The 18,030-nt window shown below is 34.1% G+C and overlaps 1 protein-coding gene across 2 annotated transcripts; it reads right to left on the bottom strand.

Annotated features, from left to right (window-relative positions):
* Positions 1-4,813: 4,813 nt before the first annotated feature.
* On the bottom strand, positions 4,814-7,871 carry LOC120273059 (ribosome production factor 2 homolog). Of its 2 annotated transcripts, none has more exons than XM_039279696.1 (7): positions 7,735-7,871; positions 7,401-7,475; positions 6,836-7,039; positions 5,888-6,133; positions 5,572-5,811; positions 5,368-5,436; positions 4,814-5,276 (listed from the first exon to the last, which is right to left on the bottom strand). In XM_039279696.1, exons 2-7 carry the CDS (start codon positions 7,467-7,469, stop codon positions 5,160-5,162), a joined length of 945 nt encoding a protein of 314 aa, XP_039135630.1. In that variant the 5' UTR covers positions 7,470-7,475; positions 7,735-7,871; the 3' UTR covers positions 4,814-5,159. The 2 variants fall into 2 exon arrangements, with proteins under 2 accessions (XP_039135630.1, XP_039135631.1); XM_039279697.1 differs by having other exon boundaries at positions 4,816-5,276; positions 5,368-5,433.
* Positions 7,872-18,030: the final 10,159 nt, after the last annotated feature.

The raw sequence follows: 18,030 nt of genomic DNA, 5'->3' as shown, positions 1-18,030 counted from the left end.
AAACGTGTTTGCATATATATATATATATATATAAACGATAAAACTTGCATTGATCTCATGTGAGGTGGATGATGTTTTCATTGAAACCAATGAGTTCTCCTAATAAATAATCTGATGGTTCCGGTGGGGATGTGATGTGCTAAGTTCACTCAAAAATTTACTCAAAGATTAAATACACACACACACACACAATCAAACATCAAGAGAAAGGAGACAAGCAAATTGGTTTTCGTCTACTCCTCCAAAAATAGCATTAAGAGCCTTTCTGTTTGCATTAGCCTTGCTCATATCTTCCAAGCTCCACTTGCTTTTCTTCTTCTTGATCTCACACTTCTCATCATCAAGCTCGACTGGAGGAGACCATCCTTCTTCAACAGCTGTCCATGAGCTTTCATCAAGGGATTTGATGAACGCCCTCATCCTTGCTTTCCAATATGGGTACTTGGAACCGTTGAGTAAAGGTGGTAGACTCACCGATGCTCCTTCTCTTGCCGCCATCTTCGGAACTTCTTGCTTGGATCTCGCTACCCTTGACACCAAAGCACACAATAACGACCAACGCTCTGATACCACTTGATGGTTCCGGTGGGGATGTGATGTGCTAAGTTCACTCAAAAACTCACTCAAAGATTAAACACACACACACAATCAAACATCAAGAGAAAGGAGACAAGCAAATTGGTAACCCAGTTCGGCACAACCTTGCCTATATCTGGGGGGCCAGGCCCGGAGAAACAATCCACTAAAAGAGGTATAAGAACAAGGAATACAACACTCTCTCACTTTCTCAATTCAAAGAATATCCTCTCAAGATTGCCCGACGGCCATTCACTCAACTCTCACCCAAGAGTCTCTCAATGGTTGGCTCCACCTAAATCTTCAAACAGGATCTCTTATATAGACTCACCGACGTCTAATAAAGTTACCTCTTTTAGAATTCTCCGCGGCTTCCTAACTTGGACACCTTCCAAAGTTAGATGTTGCAACATAGCCCACCTTACTGAACATGACTGAGTTCTAGCTAGATGCACCCGAATCTGTGACCTTCAACCTCCCGGTTCCTTCAGTCCGCCTCGTAGCAGTTGACTCGACCCAAGCTCCTCCTACCTGCAGCTGCTTCCTTCCTCACGTCACTTCAGCAGGTCTCCCTCTCCTGAGGGACGTACCCACCAAGGCACACATGACCACTTCACCAAAGATAGCCACCGAAGATCTCTCGATCTTCTTTCCAAACTTGGCCCAAGTTTGGTCTTCCCAATTGATCTTGACACATGAAATATTGTTACTAAACTTGATCTCATCTTCATCCAAGTTTAGTCTTCAATATCTTCAAGCATGATTTTCAATCATCCATGCTTGGATCTCCAAATCTCTAATCATATCTCTTGCAATCTTCAATTAATCTCCACACATGATCAGTCTCCATAAATAGTTCCGCCCATAGATAGCTCTTGGATCTTTCTTGAAATTGAGTTACTAAATATGGTCTTGATATTCTCCTTGGCATGTCTTTACCTTATTTAGTTTGTGTCTTCAAATAGTTTCACACCAAACTAAACCTTGTGTCTTCTAATAGCTTCATACCAAGTTTAACTTGTATCTTCTAATAGCTTCATATAATCTTCATGATCTTAAAATCTTGCCAATAATAGAATATTCCTCTCTCTTCAAATAGATCTTTATAAAAAATAATTCTATCAAAGATATGAATTATCATCCCGGATCTTACCAAGGATAGATAATTATACCTAAAATAAAACTTACCTTTCTTGAAGAGATCCTTAAGCATTGATGCATTTTCCAAAAATAGTTTATAATCACATGATTGTATTGAGAGGAATATCTACTAAGTCTTCAACCTTGATCTTCATAACATCTCCTCTTTGATCTTCATCACATGTCATGACATCATCCTTTGTCACATCATCATCCTAGTCACCTTTTCCTTTGATGAGTCATTTTTAGCCACGTTATCATCCTCATGCCATGTCACCACTTGGCTTGTCATATAATACCAATCCACGTCATCAGACTTAACATAATCACAACACTACATAACAATTTTGATGATTAAACCAAAAAAATAATAATAATTTTGAAACAATGCAAATCTTAATAATTAATGATGGAAAGGCATGAGAATGAATTGAAGTGACCAATTTAAACGAGAAATGCAAATTTTTTTTAATATATATACATATAGAATTAAGCCATAATGACTTCTTTTCTTTGTCACTTTCCATCAATTCCAAAGTTATTTAATTTTCTGAAGGGATTGAAAGTGATGCGAATAAGGAAAAATAGAAGGGTAGCTTATGAAAAGTATACTTTCTCTATTCATACATCTTTTTTTTTATTTTTTTTTTATTTTTTTAACAAAGGGCACATACACCTCCATTTCTCAAGTATTCATAATTAACCATATTTTAAATTGTGTTTAGTCATCACTAGTTGAATAACAAACCATAGTAAAAGACAAATTCACAAACATAACCAATGCAAAGTAAATCTATTCAAGATAAAAAAAAATGATAAATACTACATTCTTGGAAAAATGATTCTAGTATCAAAAATATTTTTTATAATAATAATAGTTTTTTTATCAATATCTATTTTTTCATTATTTTCGTTTTACATCCAAAACTCTTTAATCAAATTAGTCATAAAATATTCCAAATACAATGCGCTAAGTCCAAATCTAGGATATATCCTTTCTCCTACTACGAATGATATCATCATAATTGATTATTTAATTAATATTGTTTTATGTAATAATCTTGTTAATAATTATTTTTTATAGACATAACAATAATTAGATATTAGTGTCAACTATTTGTGGTTAGTTACATAAATCTTTTTCTTCCATATTATTTTTATTATTAATAAAATAAATAAATAAACTTAAATTAGATATGTCATGTCCGAAAATTTCTCCTAAACACTTTTGCTATCTTTTTCTTTTTCTACAAATGACAATTGAAGAGCTGTCATGTTTATTGTGGGCATCTATTGGTGCAAAGTTATAGTCATGCCATAATAGGTGCCACATGGACATCAATCTCAACATTTTTATTTTTATAAGTTTTAATAAATTAAGATAAATGAGTTTTTTTTTTTTTAAAACAAAGCTATGATTTATAAATAACTAAAAAAAATGATACTTTAGGAAACACTTCACTTAAATCCGGTCAAACCTAGCTGCCTTGCACAATGATTAACCATTATTAAAAAAAGAACTTGCCCTGCGCCTCTCCCAGTCCCACTTTTTTTTTAATTTCTCAATACTATAACCGTACTGTAAATTTTTACACTCACCCCTCCCTGCCCCTTCCTGTCCAGTCCCTTTTTTTTTATAAGGGTTGAGATAAAAAAAATAAATTTTTTTACTATTTGTACTTCATTCGCGCAAAAATTTAAGTAAAAGATATAGCTATCATAATTAAGTAAATATAATTTTATTTATTTTGATTTTATTAACTGAGAAATTTTAAAATTTTATGTGAATATATATACAAATTTTTAGCGGAGTCGGGTGTAGAGGGACAAGGTAAAATCAGACCCACACCACCCCTATTATAAATAATACCCTCCCCACCTCACCTTGCCCCCCTATATAGTCGGGTGTAGAGGGACAAGGTAAAGTATGGTCAAAATTTCTTAAGAACTTTAAAAGTTGTTACTAAGTGTTGTATTCACACAAATTTAAATAATAAAAAAAATCATGGAAATAATAGCGCGTATTATTTTAACCACTATATATAAATCATATTTACGCATTTGAATATAGTTATCAATTTAATGGATGAAAGATGTAGTATAACACAGTTTCAAATGCATTTAAAAGTAAATTTTATAAATAGTTTCATTTTAGCAAATGCTTCTCCGGAAAAAGTTTAAAAAATTTCTTGCTGCAACATGAGACAAATATACCACATATGATGTACGCTTTGCAAAAAATTAAAGATGAGATTGAATTTAATTCACAAACAAATAAAAAACAAATAACTTAAGATACATATTTTTTTAAAAAAAATTATAATTACAAATAGTCTAAAACAACTTTAATATCATAAATTTAAATATCATAAATTTTGAATAGTAATTTCTCTATACATTTGATGATTTATTAATTTATATTTTTGTTGAAATCCCAAAGAGTTTTAAAAATATTACATTTTACGTATTTAAAAAATTATTAATTTAACATATTGTCCCAAATCAAAAGCAAAAAACATTACCTAATTAAAATTATTTATTTATCTACTATTCATTTATGACTAAGCATTTGGATGTGCTTATCTAAGAGTTTATATTATTTTCTAGACGTGTTTTTTAAATTATTATTTTCTATGTTTTTCTTTTGTGATGCATCTCATTAAATATTACATTTATAATTGAGTTTAATAAAAAAAAAATCATAGATTTTCATTAAAAATATTAAATATAGATAAAATTGCCTTTAAAATAAAATATAGTATCCTCACATTTTAATATGATTAGACAATTTATTATTTTTATGTGGTTGGCAAACCATGGAAAAAAAAAGAAAAAGAAAAAGAAAAACACTAATAAATAATCACTAACCTCTTTACCATGTTAAATGTTTCTCTAATTTTCTAAAAGCAATTTCAAGTAATAAAATTTATAAGGCTATAAATATCAATCATCCGAGACAACAGACATAAATACATAAAAAAATTTGAGAGACAAATGAAATTCTATATTTAATGCAAAAAATACAACAAATAAAAACTAGGGTTAAGAGGTCAGGATAAGGCTTTTCCTGCTAAATAATCTGCATCCATTCAATGATCATCAACACTAAATGAACATAATTAACTCAGTATTTATCAATGCCCTAGCAATAGTTTCATTATAAAAGCCACTGCATTACATGCATACATTTCTCATATAATTCTAATACCAAGTCAACAAGAACTATTTGGAAAATAAGGGGGAAAAAACATAACAGTACAATAAACAAAATTGAAGAATACAAAATTAATATTAGATGTGAATTTCCCCCCAAATAGCACACAAAAACTGATGCCAAAACATCCACCCTAGTGACATTGTGTGAGTGAGAAACATTACCAGCTGTGTAGTCATTATAATTTCAGCATGCTATGAACGCCGCATGGGAATATGTTGTGAATCACTTAAGAATCTGTCATCCTTTTCTTTGCTTGATCTTCTTTAGCGGAGTTCTTCATCTTAGCCTCCTGGCGCTGTCTCTTCAGTCCTTTGATATCATTTGACAGAGCCATACCTCCAACCTGATTGCATAAGCAAACAAATTAACAGATTCCAACAAGAGAAGTGGACTTGATCATAATACAGCAGTCTGACAATAAAATAAATCGTTACCTGTTGATCGGGCATGTAGATCTTCCCTATTTTACCCTGCACTACATCACGGCTCACATTTTTTACCTGCTGCATAAGGAATGATGTTAGAAATCGTGTTTAGAGTATCTTGGAGCCGGTTCTTATTTTTGCATAACCAATCAATTTGTATTAACAGACATACAAATTACAATATATATAGGCTAAGGAAACAATCACATTTACCTTCTTAGATTGTTGAGAGGCTGTTTTCATTGCTTCTTTCTTCAAACTATCATTAGGAAGACAATGGCGCCGAACAACAAAGTCCATGGAGGGTCCAATCTCAACCAATTCCATTCTGGGTATAGTCGTGCCTGACCTTTTAAGCCGAAGAGCACAGTGGGTGAAGAATACTGTAGTTGGAGAGATGGCTGTGCATACATATACGCGATCCACCCCAGCAAGATTCAAATTTTCCACGACCTGCACGAAGAAGAACCCATAAATTTCCAATTCTGTAACAAAATGAAGTCTATGAACATGCAAGAAAGCAGTATACCTCTCCTCTGAATAAATCAAGAAGGACCTCCTTCAAGTGCTTCAACTCCTCGACACCCTCAAAGCCTTCCCCTATAAAAGCAAAGAATGGTTTCGAACCAATTTTTGGAGCCAGCTTCTTATCATACACAAACGACTCCATTGGTTTCAAATTCTCCACACCAACTTCAACGAGATCATACACATGATGATCATACAACCGCCCAAGCACTAGATTGTTCGGTCTTTTCTTCGAGTGAGAACCAAACTGCACAGTTACATGAGTCATATTTATATAATTGATATAGCAAGTAAACATGTGGTGTAAGCAATGCTATTCTTCTACTATACTTCAGAACCCAGTTCCAACCAATGGTAAATACAATGCTAATGGGTGACATCAAAATCAATCATGTAGAGAAAATTACACAAGTACACAAGTGAAAAAGTAATTTTACAGCATCAGGGAACTTTCCTTTTAGGAAGTAGCAACAGGATAATTGCTGATGATAGAATCAGGTCATATCACTAGAAGAGCAAAGGGATGAAACTAATGCAAAAATAGAATTACCAAGGAAGCCATTTTGCTAGAGAAAAGTATGTTCATTCAAAATTTTCTTAACCTGCCTGTCTCATTGATCCTAAAATTAAAAATTTAGTTTCACTGACCATGACTAAGTATCATCTTTCACCACCCTAGGGTCCCCAATGACAAAACAGCAAGGGAAAAAAAAAAGGGGGAAGTTGGTTAGGTGAAAGTGCAAACTTTGATACTTCTGTAAAAGAAAAACCGATTGAAAATCACATCCTTATCAAAGTTTCTAATCTAGATGGAGAGAGAAGGGACATGACAAGGATGTTCACAAGTAAAACCTATATTTTAAAGGTGAACAAAAACTAACAACATCATAGAATTGACCCAAAACCATTGTGAAAAAGTTTCAAGTTTCAGTGTTTGCAGTATGCTCACCACAAAGAGGCTGCAGTCACTCTTAAGAGAGTAAAACTCTAATGATGTCTCCCCACCACTCTCAAAAGGTCTGATTTCCTTATTTTTCTTAGTGTACTTCACAGCATTACCTCTTTTTAAGTGATAAATTTGCGTGAGCACCTCATTCAACACACCGCTGGTCTTGGTGCCATGAAGGATGAGTGTCTTCTTACCATTCTCAACCTATATAAAAAGTACCAAGATCAAATTTGTTTGGATGAGCTTATAATAAAAATGTTTTTTTTGGCTTTTGTAGAAGCACTTTTGGGAAAAGTACTTTTGAGTAAGTTTAGTGCTTATAAAAAAAACTGGTCTTTTGTAGCTTATAAAATAAGTTATTTTTGGGCTTATTTTACAGCTTCAGCTTATCCAAAAAAACTGATCCAAACACCAATAAATCATCATAAGCACTTAACTTATAAAATAAGTGCTTTTGGATCCGCTTATAGCTGATCCAAACAAGCCCAAAAGAATAAAAAAATGGAACATAGCGGTGATTTTGAAAGGCAATTACAAGCAGCAGGAAACAATTGAGAGATCTTACAAGTTTTGAAGCACGCTTCTCAAGTGCCCGTGCAGCTCGTTGCGTCTTTGGAGTCTTGATTTTCAGCATTATTAGCTGTTAAGAAAAAAAAAAAAAAAATCATGATACTATGATCATCAACTATATCAAAAACAGATTGTTCTACAACTCAAACCTAAAACTCAATCTCAGCTAACAGTGTCTCAAATCAAACCATATGGTAATAGAGATGTTTAATTTCAGATTTTTTTTTTTTTCTCATTAACAACACATCACAATCAATGTTTCAATCCTAAGAACAAAACCATATCAAAATCACAGCCAAAAAAAAAAAATCAAGATCAAAACCGCGTACCTTGCGTGCTTCTCTGGAGACGAAAGACGGAGCTCCGGCGACAGAAGACCGCAACGACGAAGGCGGGCGACGGCGAGACTCGCCGGAAGCGCAAACAAGGATTGGTAGAAACTCAATGGGTTGATGGGAGTTTTTAGGGTTTAGATGAATGGCTGAGATTTGATGAAAATTTTAATAAATTTTTTTTTTAATTTATACCTTTATTAAGGATATAATTATAATGTAGTTATTTTTTTAATAAAATATTTGTTTAATAAAAATGTAAGGAATATAAATTTTTTTTATAAAACCAAAAAATTCTAAAAATACATTGAGGGATTGTTTGGTTAGTTTTCAATTAGGTAATTTTTTTGCTTTTAATTTGGGATAATATGTTAAATTAATAATTTTTAAAATATATTAAATTAATAATTTTTTAAATACATAAAATGTAATATTTTTAAAACTCTTTGGACTCCAATAAAAATATAAATTAATAATTCATCAAATGTTTAGAGAAATTACTATACAAAATTTATGATATTAAAGTTGTTTTAGATTATTTCTATTTTTATTTTTTTCTAAAAATATGTATATTAAGTTATTTGTTTTTATTTGTTTGTGAATTAAATTCAATCTCATCCTTAATTTTTTACAAAGCATACATAATATGTGGTAAATTTGTCCCATATTGTAGCAAGAAATTTGTTAAAGATTTCTATTAATAGAAAAAAAAAATTTAGAGAAACATTTGGTAAAATAGAGCTATTTATAAAATTTATGTTTAAATGCACTTGAAACTTTGTGTTATACTTCATCTTTCATCCATTAAATTGAAAACAACAATGAAGTTATATAGTGTCACATTAAACCTAGTTATCAAAAGATGGAACACAAAATGCAACAACACAAAACAATAACATTAAATATAATTCCACAACAAAACCACAACGAAGGTATATAATTAAACAACAAAACCGCAACAAACGAAAACACTATCTATTGTTCCACATGGCCTCCATGATTGCATCACGTATTGCTAATCATTCTCTTGCTTCCTCACGTGCTTAGGATTGAGTTCTAACTTCTTGCACATTAGGTTCTCATTCTTCATCATCGGGTACATAAATATCATTACCTCCTTGTAAAATATAATTGTGTAAAATGCAACATGCAACCACGATATCCACTTGTGTTCGATATGGAAAGAATGGTCTAGATGTGAGAATTTTGAAGCGATTCTTCAAAGCTCCAAACGCTCGTTCCACGGTAGTGCACAATGAAGAATGTCTATAATTAAATAGTTCCTTGTTATTTGATGGTGTGTGGGAACTAAATTCCTTAAGATGATAGCGAACACCACGAAATGGTGATATAAAACCCGCTCTTGTGGAATATCCCGCATCTACAAGGTAATACTTGCCTACACGGATAATTGTATTAGTTATTCTGACAATATAATAATTATAATTTTGTCAAATAGTGACATACCTTCAGGCACAATAAGACCATCCTCTCTTTATAAAGCATCACGAAAAACAAGTGCATCATGTGCTGAACCCTCCCACCAAGCTAGAACATATGTAAACCTTAATTCAAAGTCAACTGCGGGCAACACATTTTGGGTGGGATATGGTTTTCTCCCACGGAAACGAGCTACAATTTCCTTTCGAACGGATGCATGGATATGTGTACCATCAAGCGCTCCTATGCAATCCTATTTATTAATTGACAAAAATATTACGTATTGCATATAAGTATGTGAGCCATATAGTAGAGTAATTCAATATTTTCTTACCTTAAAATATAGCATAAACCTTCGGTCATGTGTAATAACTGAACTAGTAGTTGTGCGGGGTGGTTGGATAAATTCACCTCGAAGCTCTCCTATGGCATATAATACATGTTTAAAATAGCGGCTAATAGTTTCACCAGAACGTAAAAAATTTACTCCAATCACCCTATTCCTTACATTATGACCAAGAATGTGAAGAAACATTGCTACTTGCTCTTCCACACTTATATGTAGGGTGTTGCACAACAATCCTTTTGACTTCAATAAATCACATAATCCAAAAAATACAACTCTCTTCATCCTTAACATTGCTATACTAGCCTCCTCAGATCCATGTATTATTCTTGAAACATAGTTTGTACGTTATTAATCCCTATTATAATACAGCTCTCGTGGCAAATTCAATCCTCTTCTCCTATTGTACCACCTTAACGCTATAATTGCAACAATGGTAGCGGCGGCAAATACAACGCTTTCGTCACCAAATTGATTGTCATTAATAATCTGATTTTAGATAAAAAAAAAAAAAAAAAATTAACTACAAACCGATGACCAATTTATATTGTATATAATATATATATATATATGTTTGGGTAAGATGAAAAGGATAGGGGATGATGAATGTATTATATTCTATTCATACTATATAATTATTATAACAAAATTATGATTAATCTATTTTTATAAAAAAAAAATTTAATTCACAGCTGGATATCCATGACTCTCAAATGAATCCATATTCTATTCATACTATATAATTATTATAACAAAATTATAATTAATCTATTTTTATAAAAGAAATTAATTCACAATTGGATATCCCTAATATTTCCTTCATTGATATATTATATTATATATATATACACACAGATCCATGTATAAAGAGAAAGTGTATATAAAGAGAACTGACCAATTATATATTATATTATATATATATATACACACAGATCCATGTATAAAGATAAAGTGTATATAAGAATTAAGAAAAGGTTTGTACACACGTATTAAGAGAAGGTTTATACACACAAGTATTAAGAGAAGGTTTCATCAGCCAATTGACATTAATTAGTGGAAAGATTCATATGCAAGTCATAGTATAATTATTTTGAATAATTTTATTTAGAAGGCTAAGTATAAATAGCAGAGGGTCTGCTAAGCCAAAAAACTTATCCCAATACTTGTTATTTTAGCATCCAATGCCACCTGCCACAATTAAGTGGAAACTCTTGATTGCATTTCTTGATTAGTTAACATACTACAAGCAAACATTATTGTTTTGGATAAACTGACTTATTTCTCTATGATTAAGATTATATGTTTAGATGTCACAAACTAAAGGAAAAGAAAAAAAGACTATATGCAAAGTTACAACAATTGTTCCTATTCATAACTGTTTATGATTGGGAATTGGGAGAATAAACCAGTGGGCCAGTAAAGCATCTTATTCTATTAGGTTATTTACATAATAAAAGTCTTATTAAGAAGACTAAAGTATTTATGGTCAATATCAAAGACTCAGTATCATTGCCATAATAACTAAAGTGAGAACATCATTTAAACATTTAAACATATTGTGACATATATTACAAAAACAGGAAACATGTGTTGAGAAGGCCACCTAATCTACATGTATTAAGCTGAATCACAAAAAGTACTTCCAGCTGGTGCTCAAAACACAATGAAAATCGCTACACATTTCAGCAAAACAAATAAAAACAAACAGTGAAATACTTGAAGCAGAACTGAAGCACCTAAGAAAAGTTGCAAACCACATCTAAAACATATAAAGTTAAAAAAAAAATGTTTCTTTCTATCATTCAAATGTGAATTTCAGTAATAAAAGGAAAAACATCTAAAATGTCATATAATCTTCTATCATAATACACCTCTGCTTCTCCAACAAGGACAAATATCAACATTAAATTTAGGCCTGACAAATTTAAAACAAATTTATCAAATGCCAGTCTACTTTCATTTGATAAAAAAATTTATCAAATTTCTTTTGAGCTTTGAAATTGGATATCATGATTAGAAGGGGCATACAAAGGTTAAGCGGGACAGTATGATTATGACAAAAAATTTCATGTCTTAACCAGGTCAACAAAATTAGACATGAAACACAGTTATATAAAACCCAACCCTTCCTAATTTCATACTATGTTTATGTTGAGTTGATGTGGTGTTGTGCCAAAATTTGCCTCCTTATACATCACCATCTAATTTTTAATCTCCTAATATGCCAAGCAAATAAGCATGCAAAAGTTAAGGAAAAATGAAAATAGTTTCAATCACATTGAACTATAATAAGATAAAAATCATGATTGCTTCCAATGAAACTAATATGCAGAAATAAGCATATCGGCAAGTTCATAAGTGAGTTCAAGGAAAAAAATGCAATGAAGCCTATTCGTCATCAAATTCTTTTTGGCAAGCAAAATGCATATTGGCAACAAGAGGAAAAAAAACACCCTAATTTTGGAGCTTTTCAAGTTTTTTATTTAAATGAAAATAAATACCTGATGGAGAAACCTGGGAGCAGAACCAGAAGCTCTGCCGTCCCGTGCAGCAAGATATGAACGGCGCTGTGAAGGAGAAAGGTAGATCTGGGCAGAGCTTGTGAAGAAGTGGAGAAGCTGTTGGGAAAGATGGGTGACTTTAAGAAAAAATATATTAAAACAAATGCTACATTTGGACTTACGGCCAATTTGGCCGTAAGTCCAAATGTAGGAAAACAACCCTTTTTGTGTAAATTAAATCACCACATATGCTTTCACAGTCAACCAAACAACCCATGTTAGCATTTTACCTGTAAATCAAATTAAATCACACCCACTTACGGGTAACCAAACAGCCCCATAACGTCTAATCATGTTGGGTGAAAATAAGGAAAAATACAAAAAAATTAACTGCTCTAAGCTGAGCAAGAGCAACACCACAACAACTATCATTTATATAATCGCCCAAGGATTGCTGAAATAGTCCCACATTAATTTAGCCCGCCATCAGTTTCTTTTCTTCTTATGAAATATGTTCACATCATCACAAAATTCATGAAGATATTCCCCTTCTAAAACATATTAAATATGGTAGTTCAATTTGTTGAAAAGCTCTGCTACAGCTTCATCAGTATTGAGTCTATTGGAAAGAATTCCTTTCAAGTGAAGAAAGTGCGCATCATTCGGAGTATCAATGATGCAATCCATGAAAATAGCATACAAGGTGACCTGGGTCTCAACACCAAGGTAGCATTGCTCAAATGCTATCATATTTTGAATAAATTATCAGTGTGGTCATGCAGACTGAGCTATGGTATTTCCATTGTGCCACTGATATTGAATGATATGTCCAAGAAGTTACTTGCATTCTCCTTCTTGACAAACTTGACTCCTGCCTACCAAAGCTCAATAGCATTTGGGATCCATTCAGGTGCCTTCATACCTGATTTGATGCTAAGTGGACTGTTAAGGAACAAGAGTTGAATGAAATAAGTGAAGCAAGTGATGAACTTCGGTGGCTTTTGGTAATTCAAGGGAAGCTCAGGATTTGAGATTGGATGGATGTATATCATTGAAGAGCTTGAAAGGAAGGTCGACTAGATAGAGACTTTCATCACCTTGAGTAATGAGCAAATCAAAGAGTGTGGTTAAGACAAAGAAAGGAATTTGATTCTCAAATTTTAACATATCAACCCGCTGAATGTTCCATGTCCAAAGCATGCCTAGTGGTGGCAATTGAAACTCCTCTTCCTCTGCTGCGATTGCTGACGATATCTCTTTGGCTCTACCAACTTCATCCTCTTTATCATCCGTTTTGTCTACAGGTGGCTTTTCCCCAAATAATAAAAGCTACAGTATGAAACAACCATCAAGAAACATGACTTGAGCCAAGCTTTGATCATCAGTTAAGTTGTCCAATTCATGGAAATAACAGCTCCTAACTTCAGAGTCCAATTTTTTCATTGCTATCAAACATTTCTCCAATAACTCAGTGGCATTGCGCCTGCTCAAGTTCCTGAAGAGCAAGTGACCCAAGCATAACCACTTTTGGTTCTCCAAGGCAACTACATAGTTGTCGTTGTTATAAAAAGTAAGACCGAATATAGCAGTACCGCAGCTAAATAAATGAAATAATGCTAAAAAATGAAGGCCGTAAAGATGTTACGTGGAAAACCCCTAAATAATTAGGGTAAAAACCACGGGCAAGGATAGAAGAATTTACTAGTGAAAAAATTTTAGGAGATACAAACTCTCTCTAATAATAAGGAGAAAATCAATAGTCTCTCTTATACTAGGAGAATAAACTAACTCTCAAAATATTTTCTCACACTTGTCACTCTTCTTTTTTTCTCTCGAATTTCCTTACTCTCACTTTGCTTTTTCACTTAAGTTGTGTAAGAATGGAATGAGAACCTCACATATTTTATAGGCCAACCAAAACCACCAATCAGAAAATGGTTTAAGAAGCCTGGACATGGTTTACGAAGCCATGGTTTTAATTGGGGTTGGTAGCCAATGGCTTAGGCCATTGGTTTGTGCCAATGGTTTGGTCCAACAATTCTCCCACTTGAAGATTTGATTGGAAGATAATCAGATTTTCACACCATTCTTTCTACCTTGCCATTCGATGTTGCTTACATCTCTGTCAAACCACAAGAAGATCAACACCATATGAATATGTCAGCGTTGATTTCTTTTGTCATGAAGTCTGCTAACTTATCCTTGGTATGAATCTTTTACTTGTCCACTATATCATCTTCTACTTTCTCATGAACGAAGTGGTACTGAACTCTGATATATTTTGTCTTTGAATGAAATGTTGGATCCCTTGCAAGATGTAATGCACTCTGGTTGTCACAATATAGAGTAATATTCTCTTGTTTGTGCCCGAGTTCTTCCAACACCATCTTCAACCACACTACTTCTTTACTGGCTTGTGTAGCTACAAAATACTCTGCTTCTGTCATTAACGTAGCCACGAATGACTACAGTTTTGAAACCCAGCTCATAGCACCTCCTGTTAGTGTGAACACATATCCAGTATTTGATCTGTTTTTATTAAGATCACTTGCATAATCAGTATCAACATATCCACTGACAATAAAGTCTGATCCCCCATAATATAATGCAACATCTGAGGTTCCCTTTACATATCTGAGAATCCTCTTAACAACACTCCAATGCTCTCGACCAGGATTCACCATATACCGACTTACCACTCCCACTGCATGCGCAATGTCTTGTCTTGTACAGATCATAGCAAACATTAGGCTTCCCACTACTGATGCATACAGAACTCGAGACATCTCTATCCTTTCTTCTTCATTGTTAGAACACATACTTGAGGATAACTTAAAATTAACAGAAAATATGGTAGAAATTGTCTTACAGTCTTGCATATTGAAGCATCGCAAGATCTTCTTCAGATAAGTCCTCTGAGAAAGCCAAATCTTCCCATTATTACTGTTTCGGTGAATTTGCATCCCTAGAATCTTGTTTACCGGTCCCAAGTCCTTCATTTCAAACTCCCTAGCCAAATGTGCCTTCAACTCTTTGATACGATCTTTGTTGGGGTCTGTTACTAACATGTCGTCAACATACAGCAACAAAAAGATGAAATCTTGTTCTTCAAACCTCTTGACATATGCACAAGGTTCTGTATTAAATCTGTTGTATCCAAGGCTCATGATGAAGGAATCAAATCTCTTGTACCAACATCTTGGCGCCTGCTTTGGACCATACAGAGATTTTTTCAACCTGTAAACCAAGTTCTTTTTACCTTTTTCTTCAAATCCTTCTGGTTGGAGCATGTAAATTTTTTCTTTAAGATCTCCATGAAGAAATGCAGTTTTGACATCCAACTGCTCAAGTTGCAAGTTAAATATAGCACACATCGCTAGGACTACTCGGACTGTTGTGAGTTAAACCACAAGTGAAAATATTTCATTGAAGTCAATTCCTTTGTTTTGAGCATATCCTTTCACCACCAATCTAGCATGATAACGATCCACTTGATCATCACTATTGCCCTTGATCTTATAAACCCATTTGTTGCCAATGGGCTTTCGCCCTTGTGGTAGTGATACCAGTTCCCATGTCCTAATTTTATGAAGAGCTTCAATTTCTTTTTCCATTGCTTCCATCCACTGAGATGCATATGAATTGTTTAGTGCTTCTTGAAGAGTTATGGCTCTCCATCCTCAATTAGAAGACAGCATGCAATATTACCCTCCATAACATAGTCAGAATGCCAACTTGGTGCCTTTCTTGTACGAGTTGACCACCAAACTTCTGGAACTTCAGATTCAGATAGCACTTGTGCCTCGTGCTCTAGTGTAGCTTCAGCTTCTTTTTCTACCTGTACTGTTATTGTCTCTATGCTTTCTTTTAAAGTGCTTTCACCATCCACTTGCTCTTGTTGTTTATCTTCTTTGAAGATAACATCTTTGCTGATTACAACCTTGTGGGTAGTGGAATCCCACAGGTGGTACCCCTTAACACCATCAGCATATCCTAAGAACATATATTTTCTAGATTTTGGATCCAGCTTTGTAGTTTCTTGAGTATTGTACGTTATATATACAAGACTTCCAAATATATGAAGGTTTGAATAATTAACTGGCTTACCAGTCCACATCTCCATCGGTGTCTTCAACTTGATTGCAGTTGATGTAGCCCAATTCACCACATAGCAGGTGGTGCTGACTGCTTCTGCCCAGAACTTCTTGTCTAAGCCAACAACTCCCATCATAGCTCTTGTTATTTCCAACAAAGTCCTATTCATCCATTCTGCCACTCCATTTTGTTAAAGAGTGTATACTGTAGTGAACTACCTTTTGACACCTTCTTGCTTGCAGAATTCATCAAATTCTTTGCCAGTGTATTCTTCTCCATTATCAGTCCTCAAGCACTTGATCTTCTCACCAGATTCAGGTTTCACCCGCGCTTTATAAAATTTGAAGACCTGAAACACATCAGTCTTTCTCTTGATAGGGTACACCCAACATCTCCTGCAATAGTCATCAATAAATGATACAAAGTAATTTACTCCTCCCAGAGATGTAACTGGTGCTTGCTACACATCAGAGTGAACCAATTCTAGAACTGCTTTGCTTCTAGAATTAGATGTGTTGAACTTCAGTCGATGCTGCTTACTCACAATGCAATATTCACAAAAGGGTAGTATTACCTTTGTGAGACCTTGAAATAGATTCCTCTTTGCAAGAATCTTCATTCTTTACTCTGACATGTGTCCAAGTATCTTGTGCCATGTCATTGTGCATCTTTCACTTGGACTACTTGTGGCAACTGAAGCTTCTCCTTCTGGCAAAATTTCTCCCTTCAGCATGTATAAATTTACAGCTATCTTTTCTCCCTTAATGCATGCAAGTGCTCCTCAAATTACCTTCATGATCTTATTCTAGACTTCAATTTTGCAACCAAGATCATCAAGTTATCCTATAGACAACAAATTCTTCTTGAGGCCCTCTACATGTCGGACTTCTTGTATGGTCCGAATCATGCCATCGTACATCTTCAATTTGATGGTGTCAATACCAACGATATTCAAGGCTTGATCGTTACAGCTATACATAGATCCCCCGGAGATAGGTTCATAGTGATGGAACCATTCTTTTTGGGAGGTCATGTGAAAAGTGGCTGCTGAATCAAGAAGCCATACATCAGTAAATCTTTAACCTGATATAGTTGCTGCTTCACACACCATGGCCTCTCCATCATCTAAAGTGTTTGCAACATTCTCTTGAGAATCGGAATCTTTTTTTATTTAGACTCTAACAATCCTTCTTCAAGTGACCTTTCTTGCCACAGTGGTAGCACTTAAAAGTCTTCTTACTCCTTGATTTCGATCTACCATGATTGTAGCTCCCACTGGATCCACGTTCTGATGGTCTTCATCTCGTCACCGTTAAGACCTCCGCTTGTTGCGAACTTGCTAACTTATCTTCCTTTTTCTTGTGGTGACTTTCTTTCTCCAGAACAACAGTTGCAATGTTATCAAAGACTGATTGTTCGTGGGGACATTGTTTGTTAAGTTAATGACAAGTTAATCATATGAATTTGGTAAACTTTGGAGTAGAATTTCTGCACGTTCACCTGACTCTATTGCATATCCCAATGATGTGAGTTGGGAAAATAGAGTGCTCAGTGTGTTCATGTGTTCTGCCACTGAAGTAAATTCTGCTATACGCAAGGTATAGAGTCTCCTCTTAAGGAAAATCTTATTGTGAAGTGACTTAGCCTTGTATAACTTAGTGAGGTGATCCCAGATCTCCTTCACCGTCTTCTTCTCTACTGTGCTTGATAGAACCCCATCAGTAAGTGCCAAATGAAGATTGGCAACGGCATTATCGTCCATCTCGTTCCACTTATCATCTTTGACCTCAGCTGGCCTTTCGGTGATGGCCGCCAAGCAGTTGTCTTTTCTCAGGATTGCCTTTATCTTCAGCCTCCACAGTGAAAAATTACTCCCACTGAATTTTTCAATCTCATATTTTGCCATCATTG

The sequence above is a fragment of the Dioscorea cayenensis genome, chromosome 12, assembly GCF_009730915.1.
Source record: "Dioscorea cayenensis subsp. rotundata cultivar TDr96_F1 chromosome 12, TDr96_F1_v2_PseudoChromosome.rev07_lg8_w22 25.fasta, whole genome shotgun sequence".
Taxonomy (NCBI): Eukaryota; Viridiplantae; Streptophyta; class Magnoliopsida; order Dioscoreales; family Dioscoreaceae; genus Dioscorea; species Dioscorea cayenensis.
This window is presented reverse-complemented; position numbering and strand designations above follow the sequence as displayed.

Excerpts from the sequence above, each read along its gene's own strand:
- LOC120273059 (XM_039279696.1), bottom strand. The coding sequence starts at position 7,469 with ATGCTGAAAATCAAGACTCCAAAGACGCAACGAGCTGCACGGGCACTT. Across the intron at positions 7,040-7,400 it reads AGAAGCGTGCTTCAAAACTT|GTTGAGAATGGTAAGAAGAC; the intron begins GTAAGATCTCTC and ends CTTTTTATATAG. Across the intron at positions 6,134-6,835 it reads GTGACTGCAGCCTCTTTGTG|TTTGGTTCTCACTCGAAGAA; the intron begins GTGAGCATACTG and ends GTAACTGTGCAG.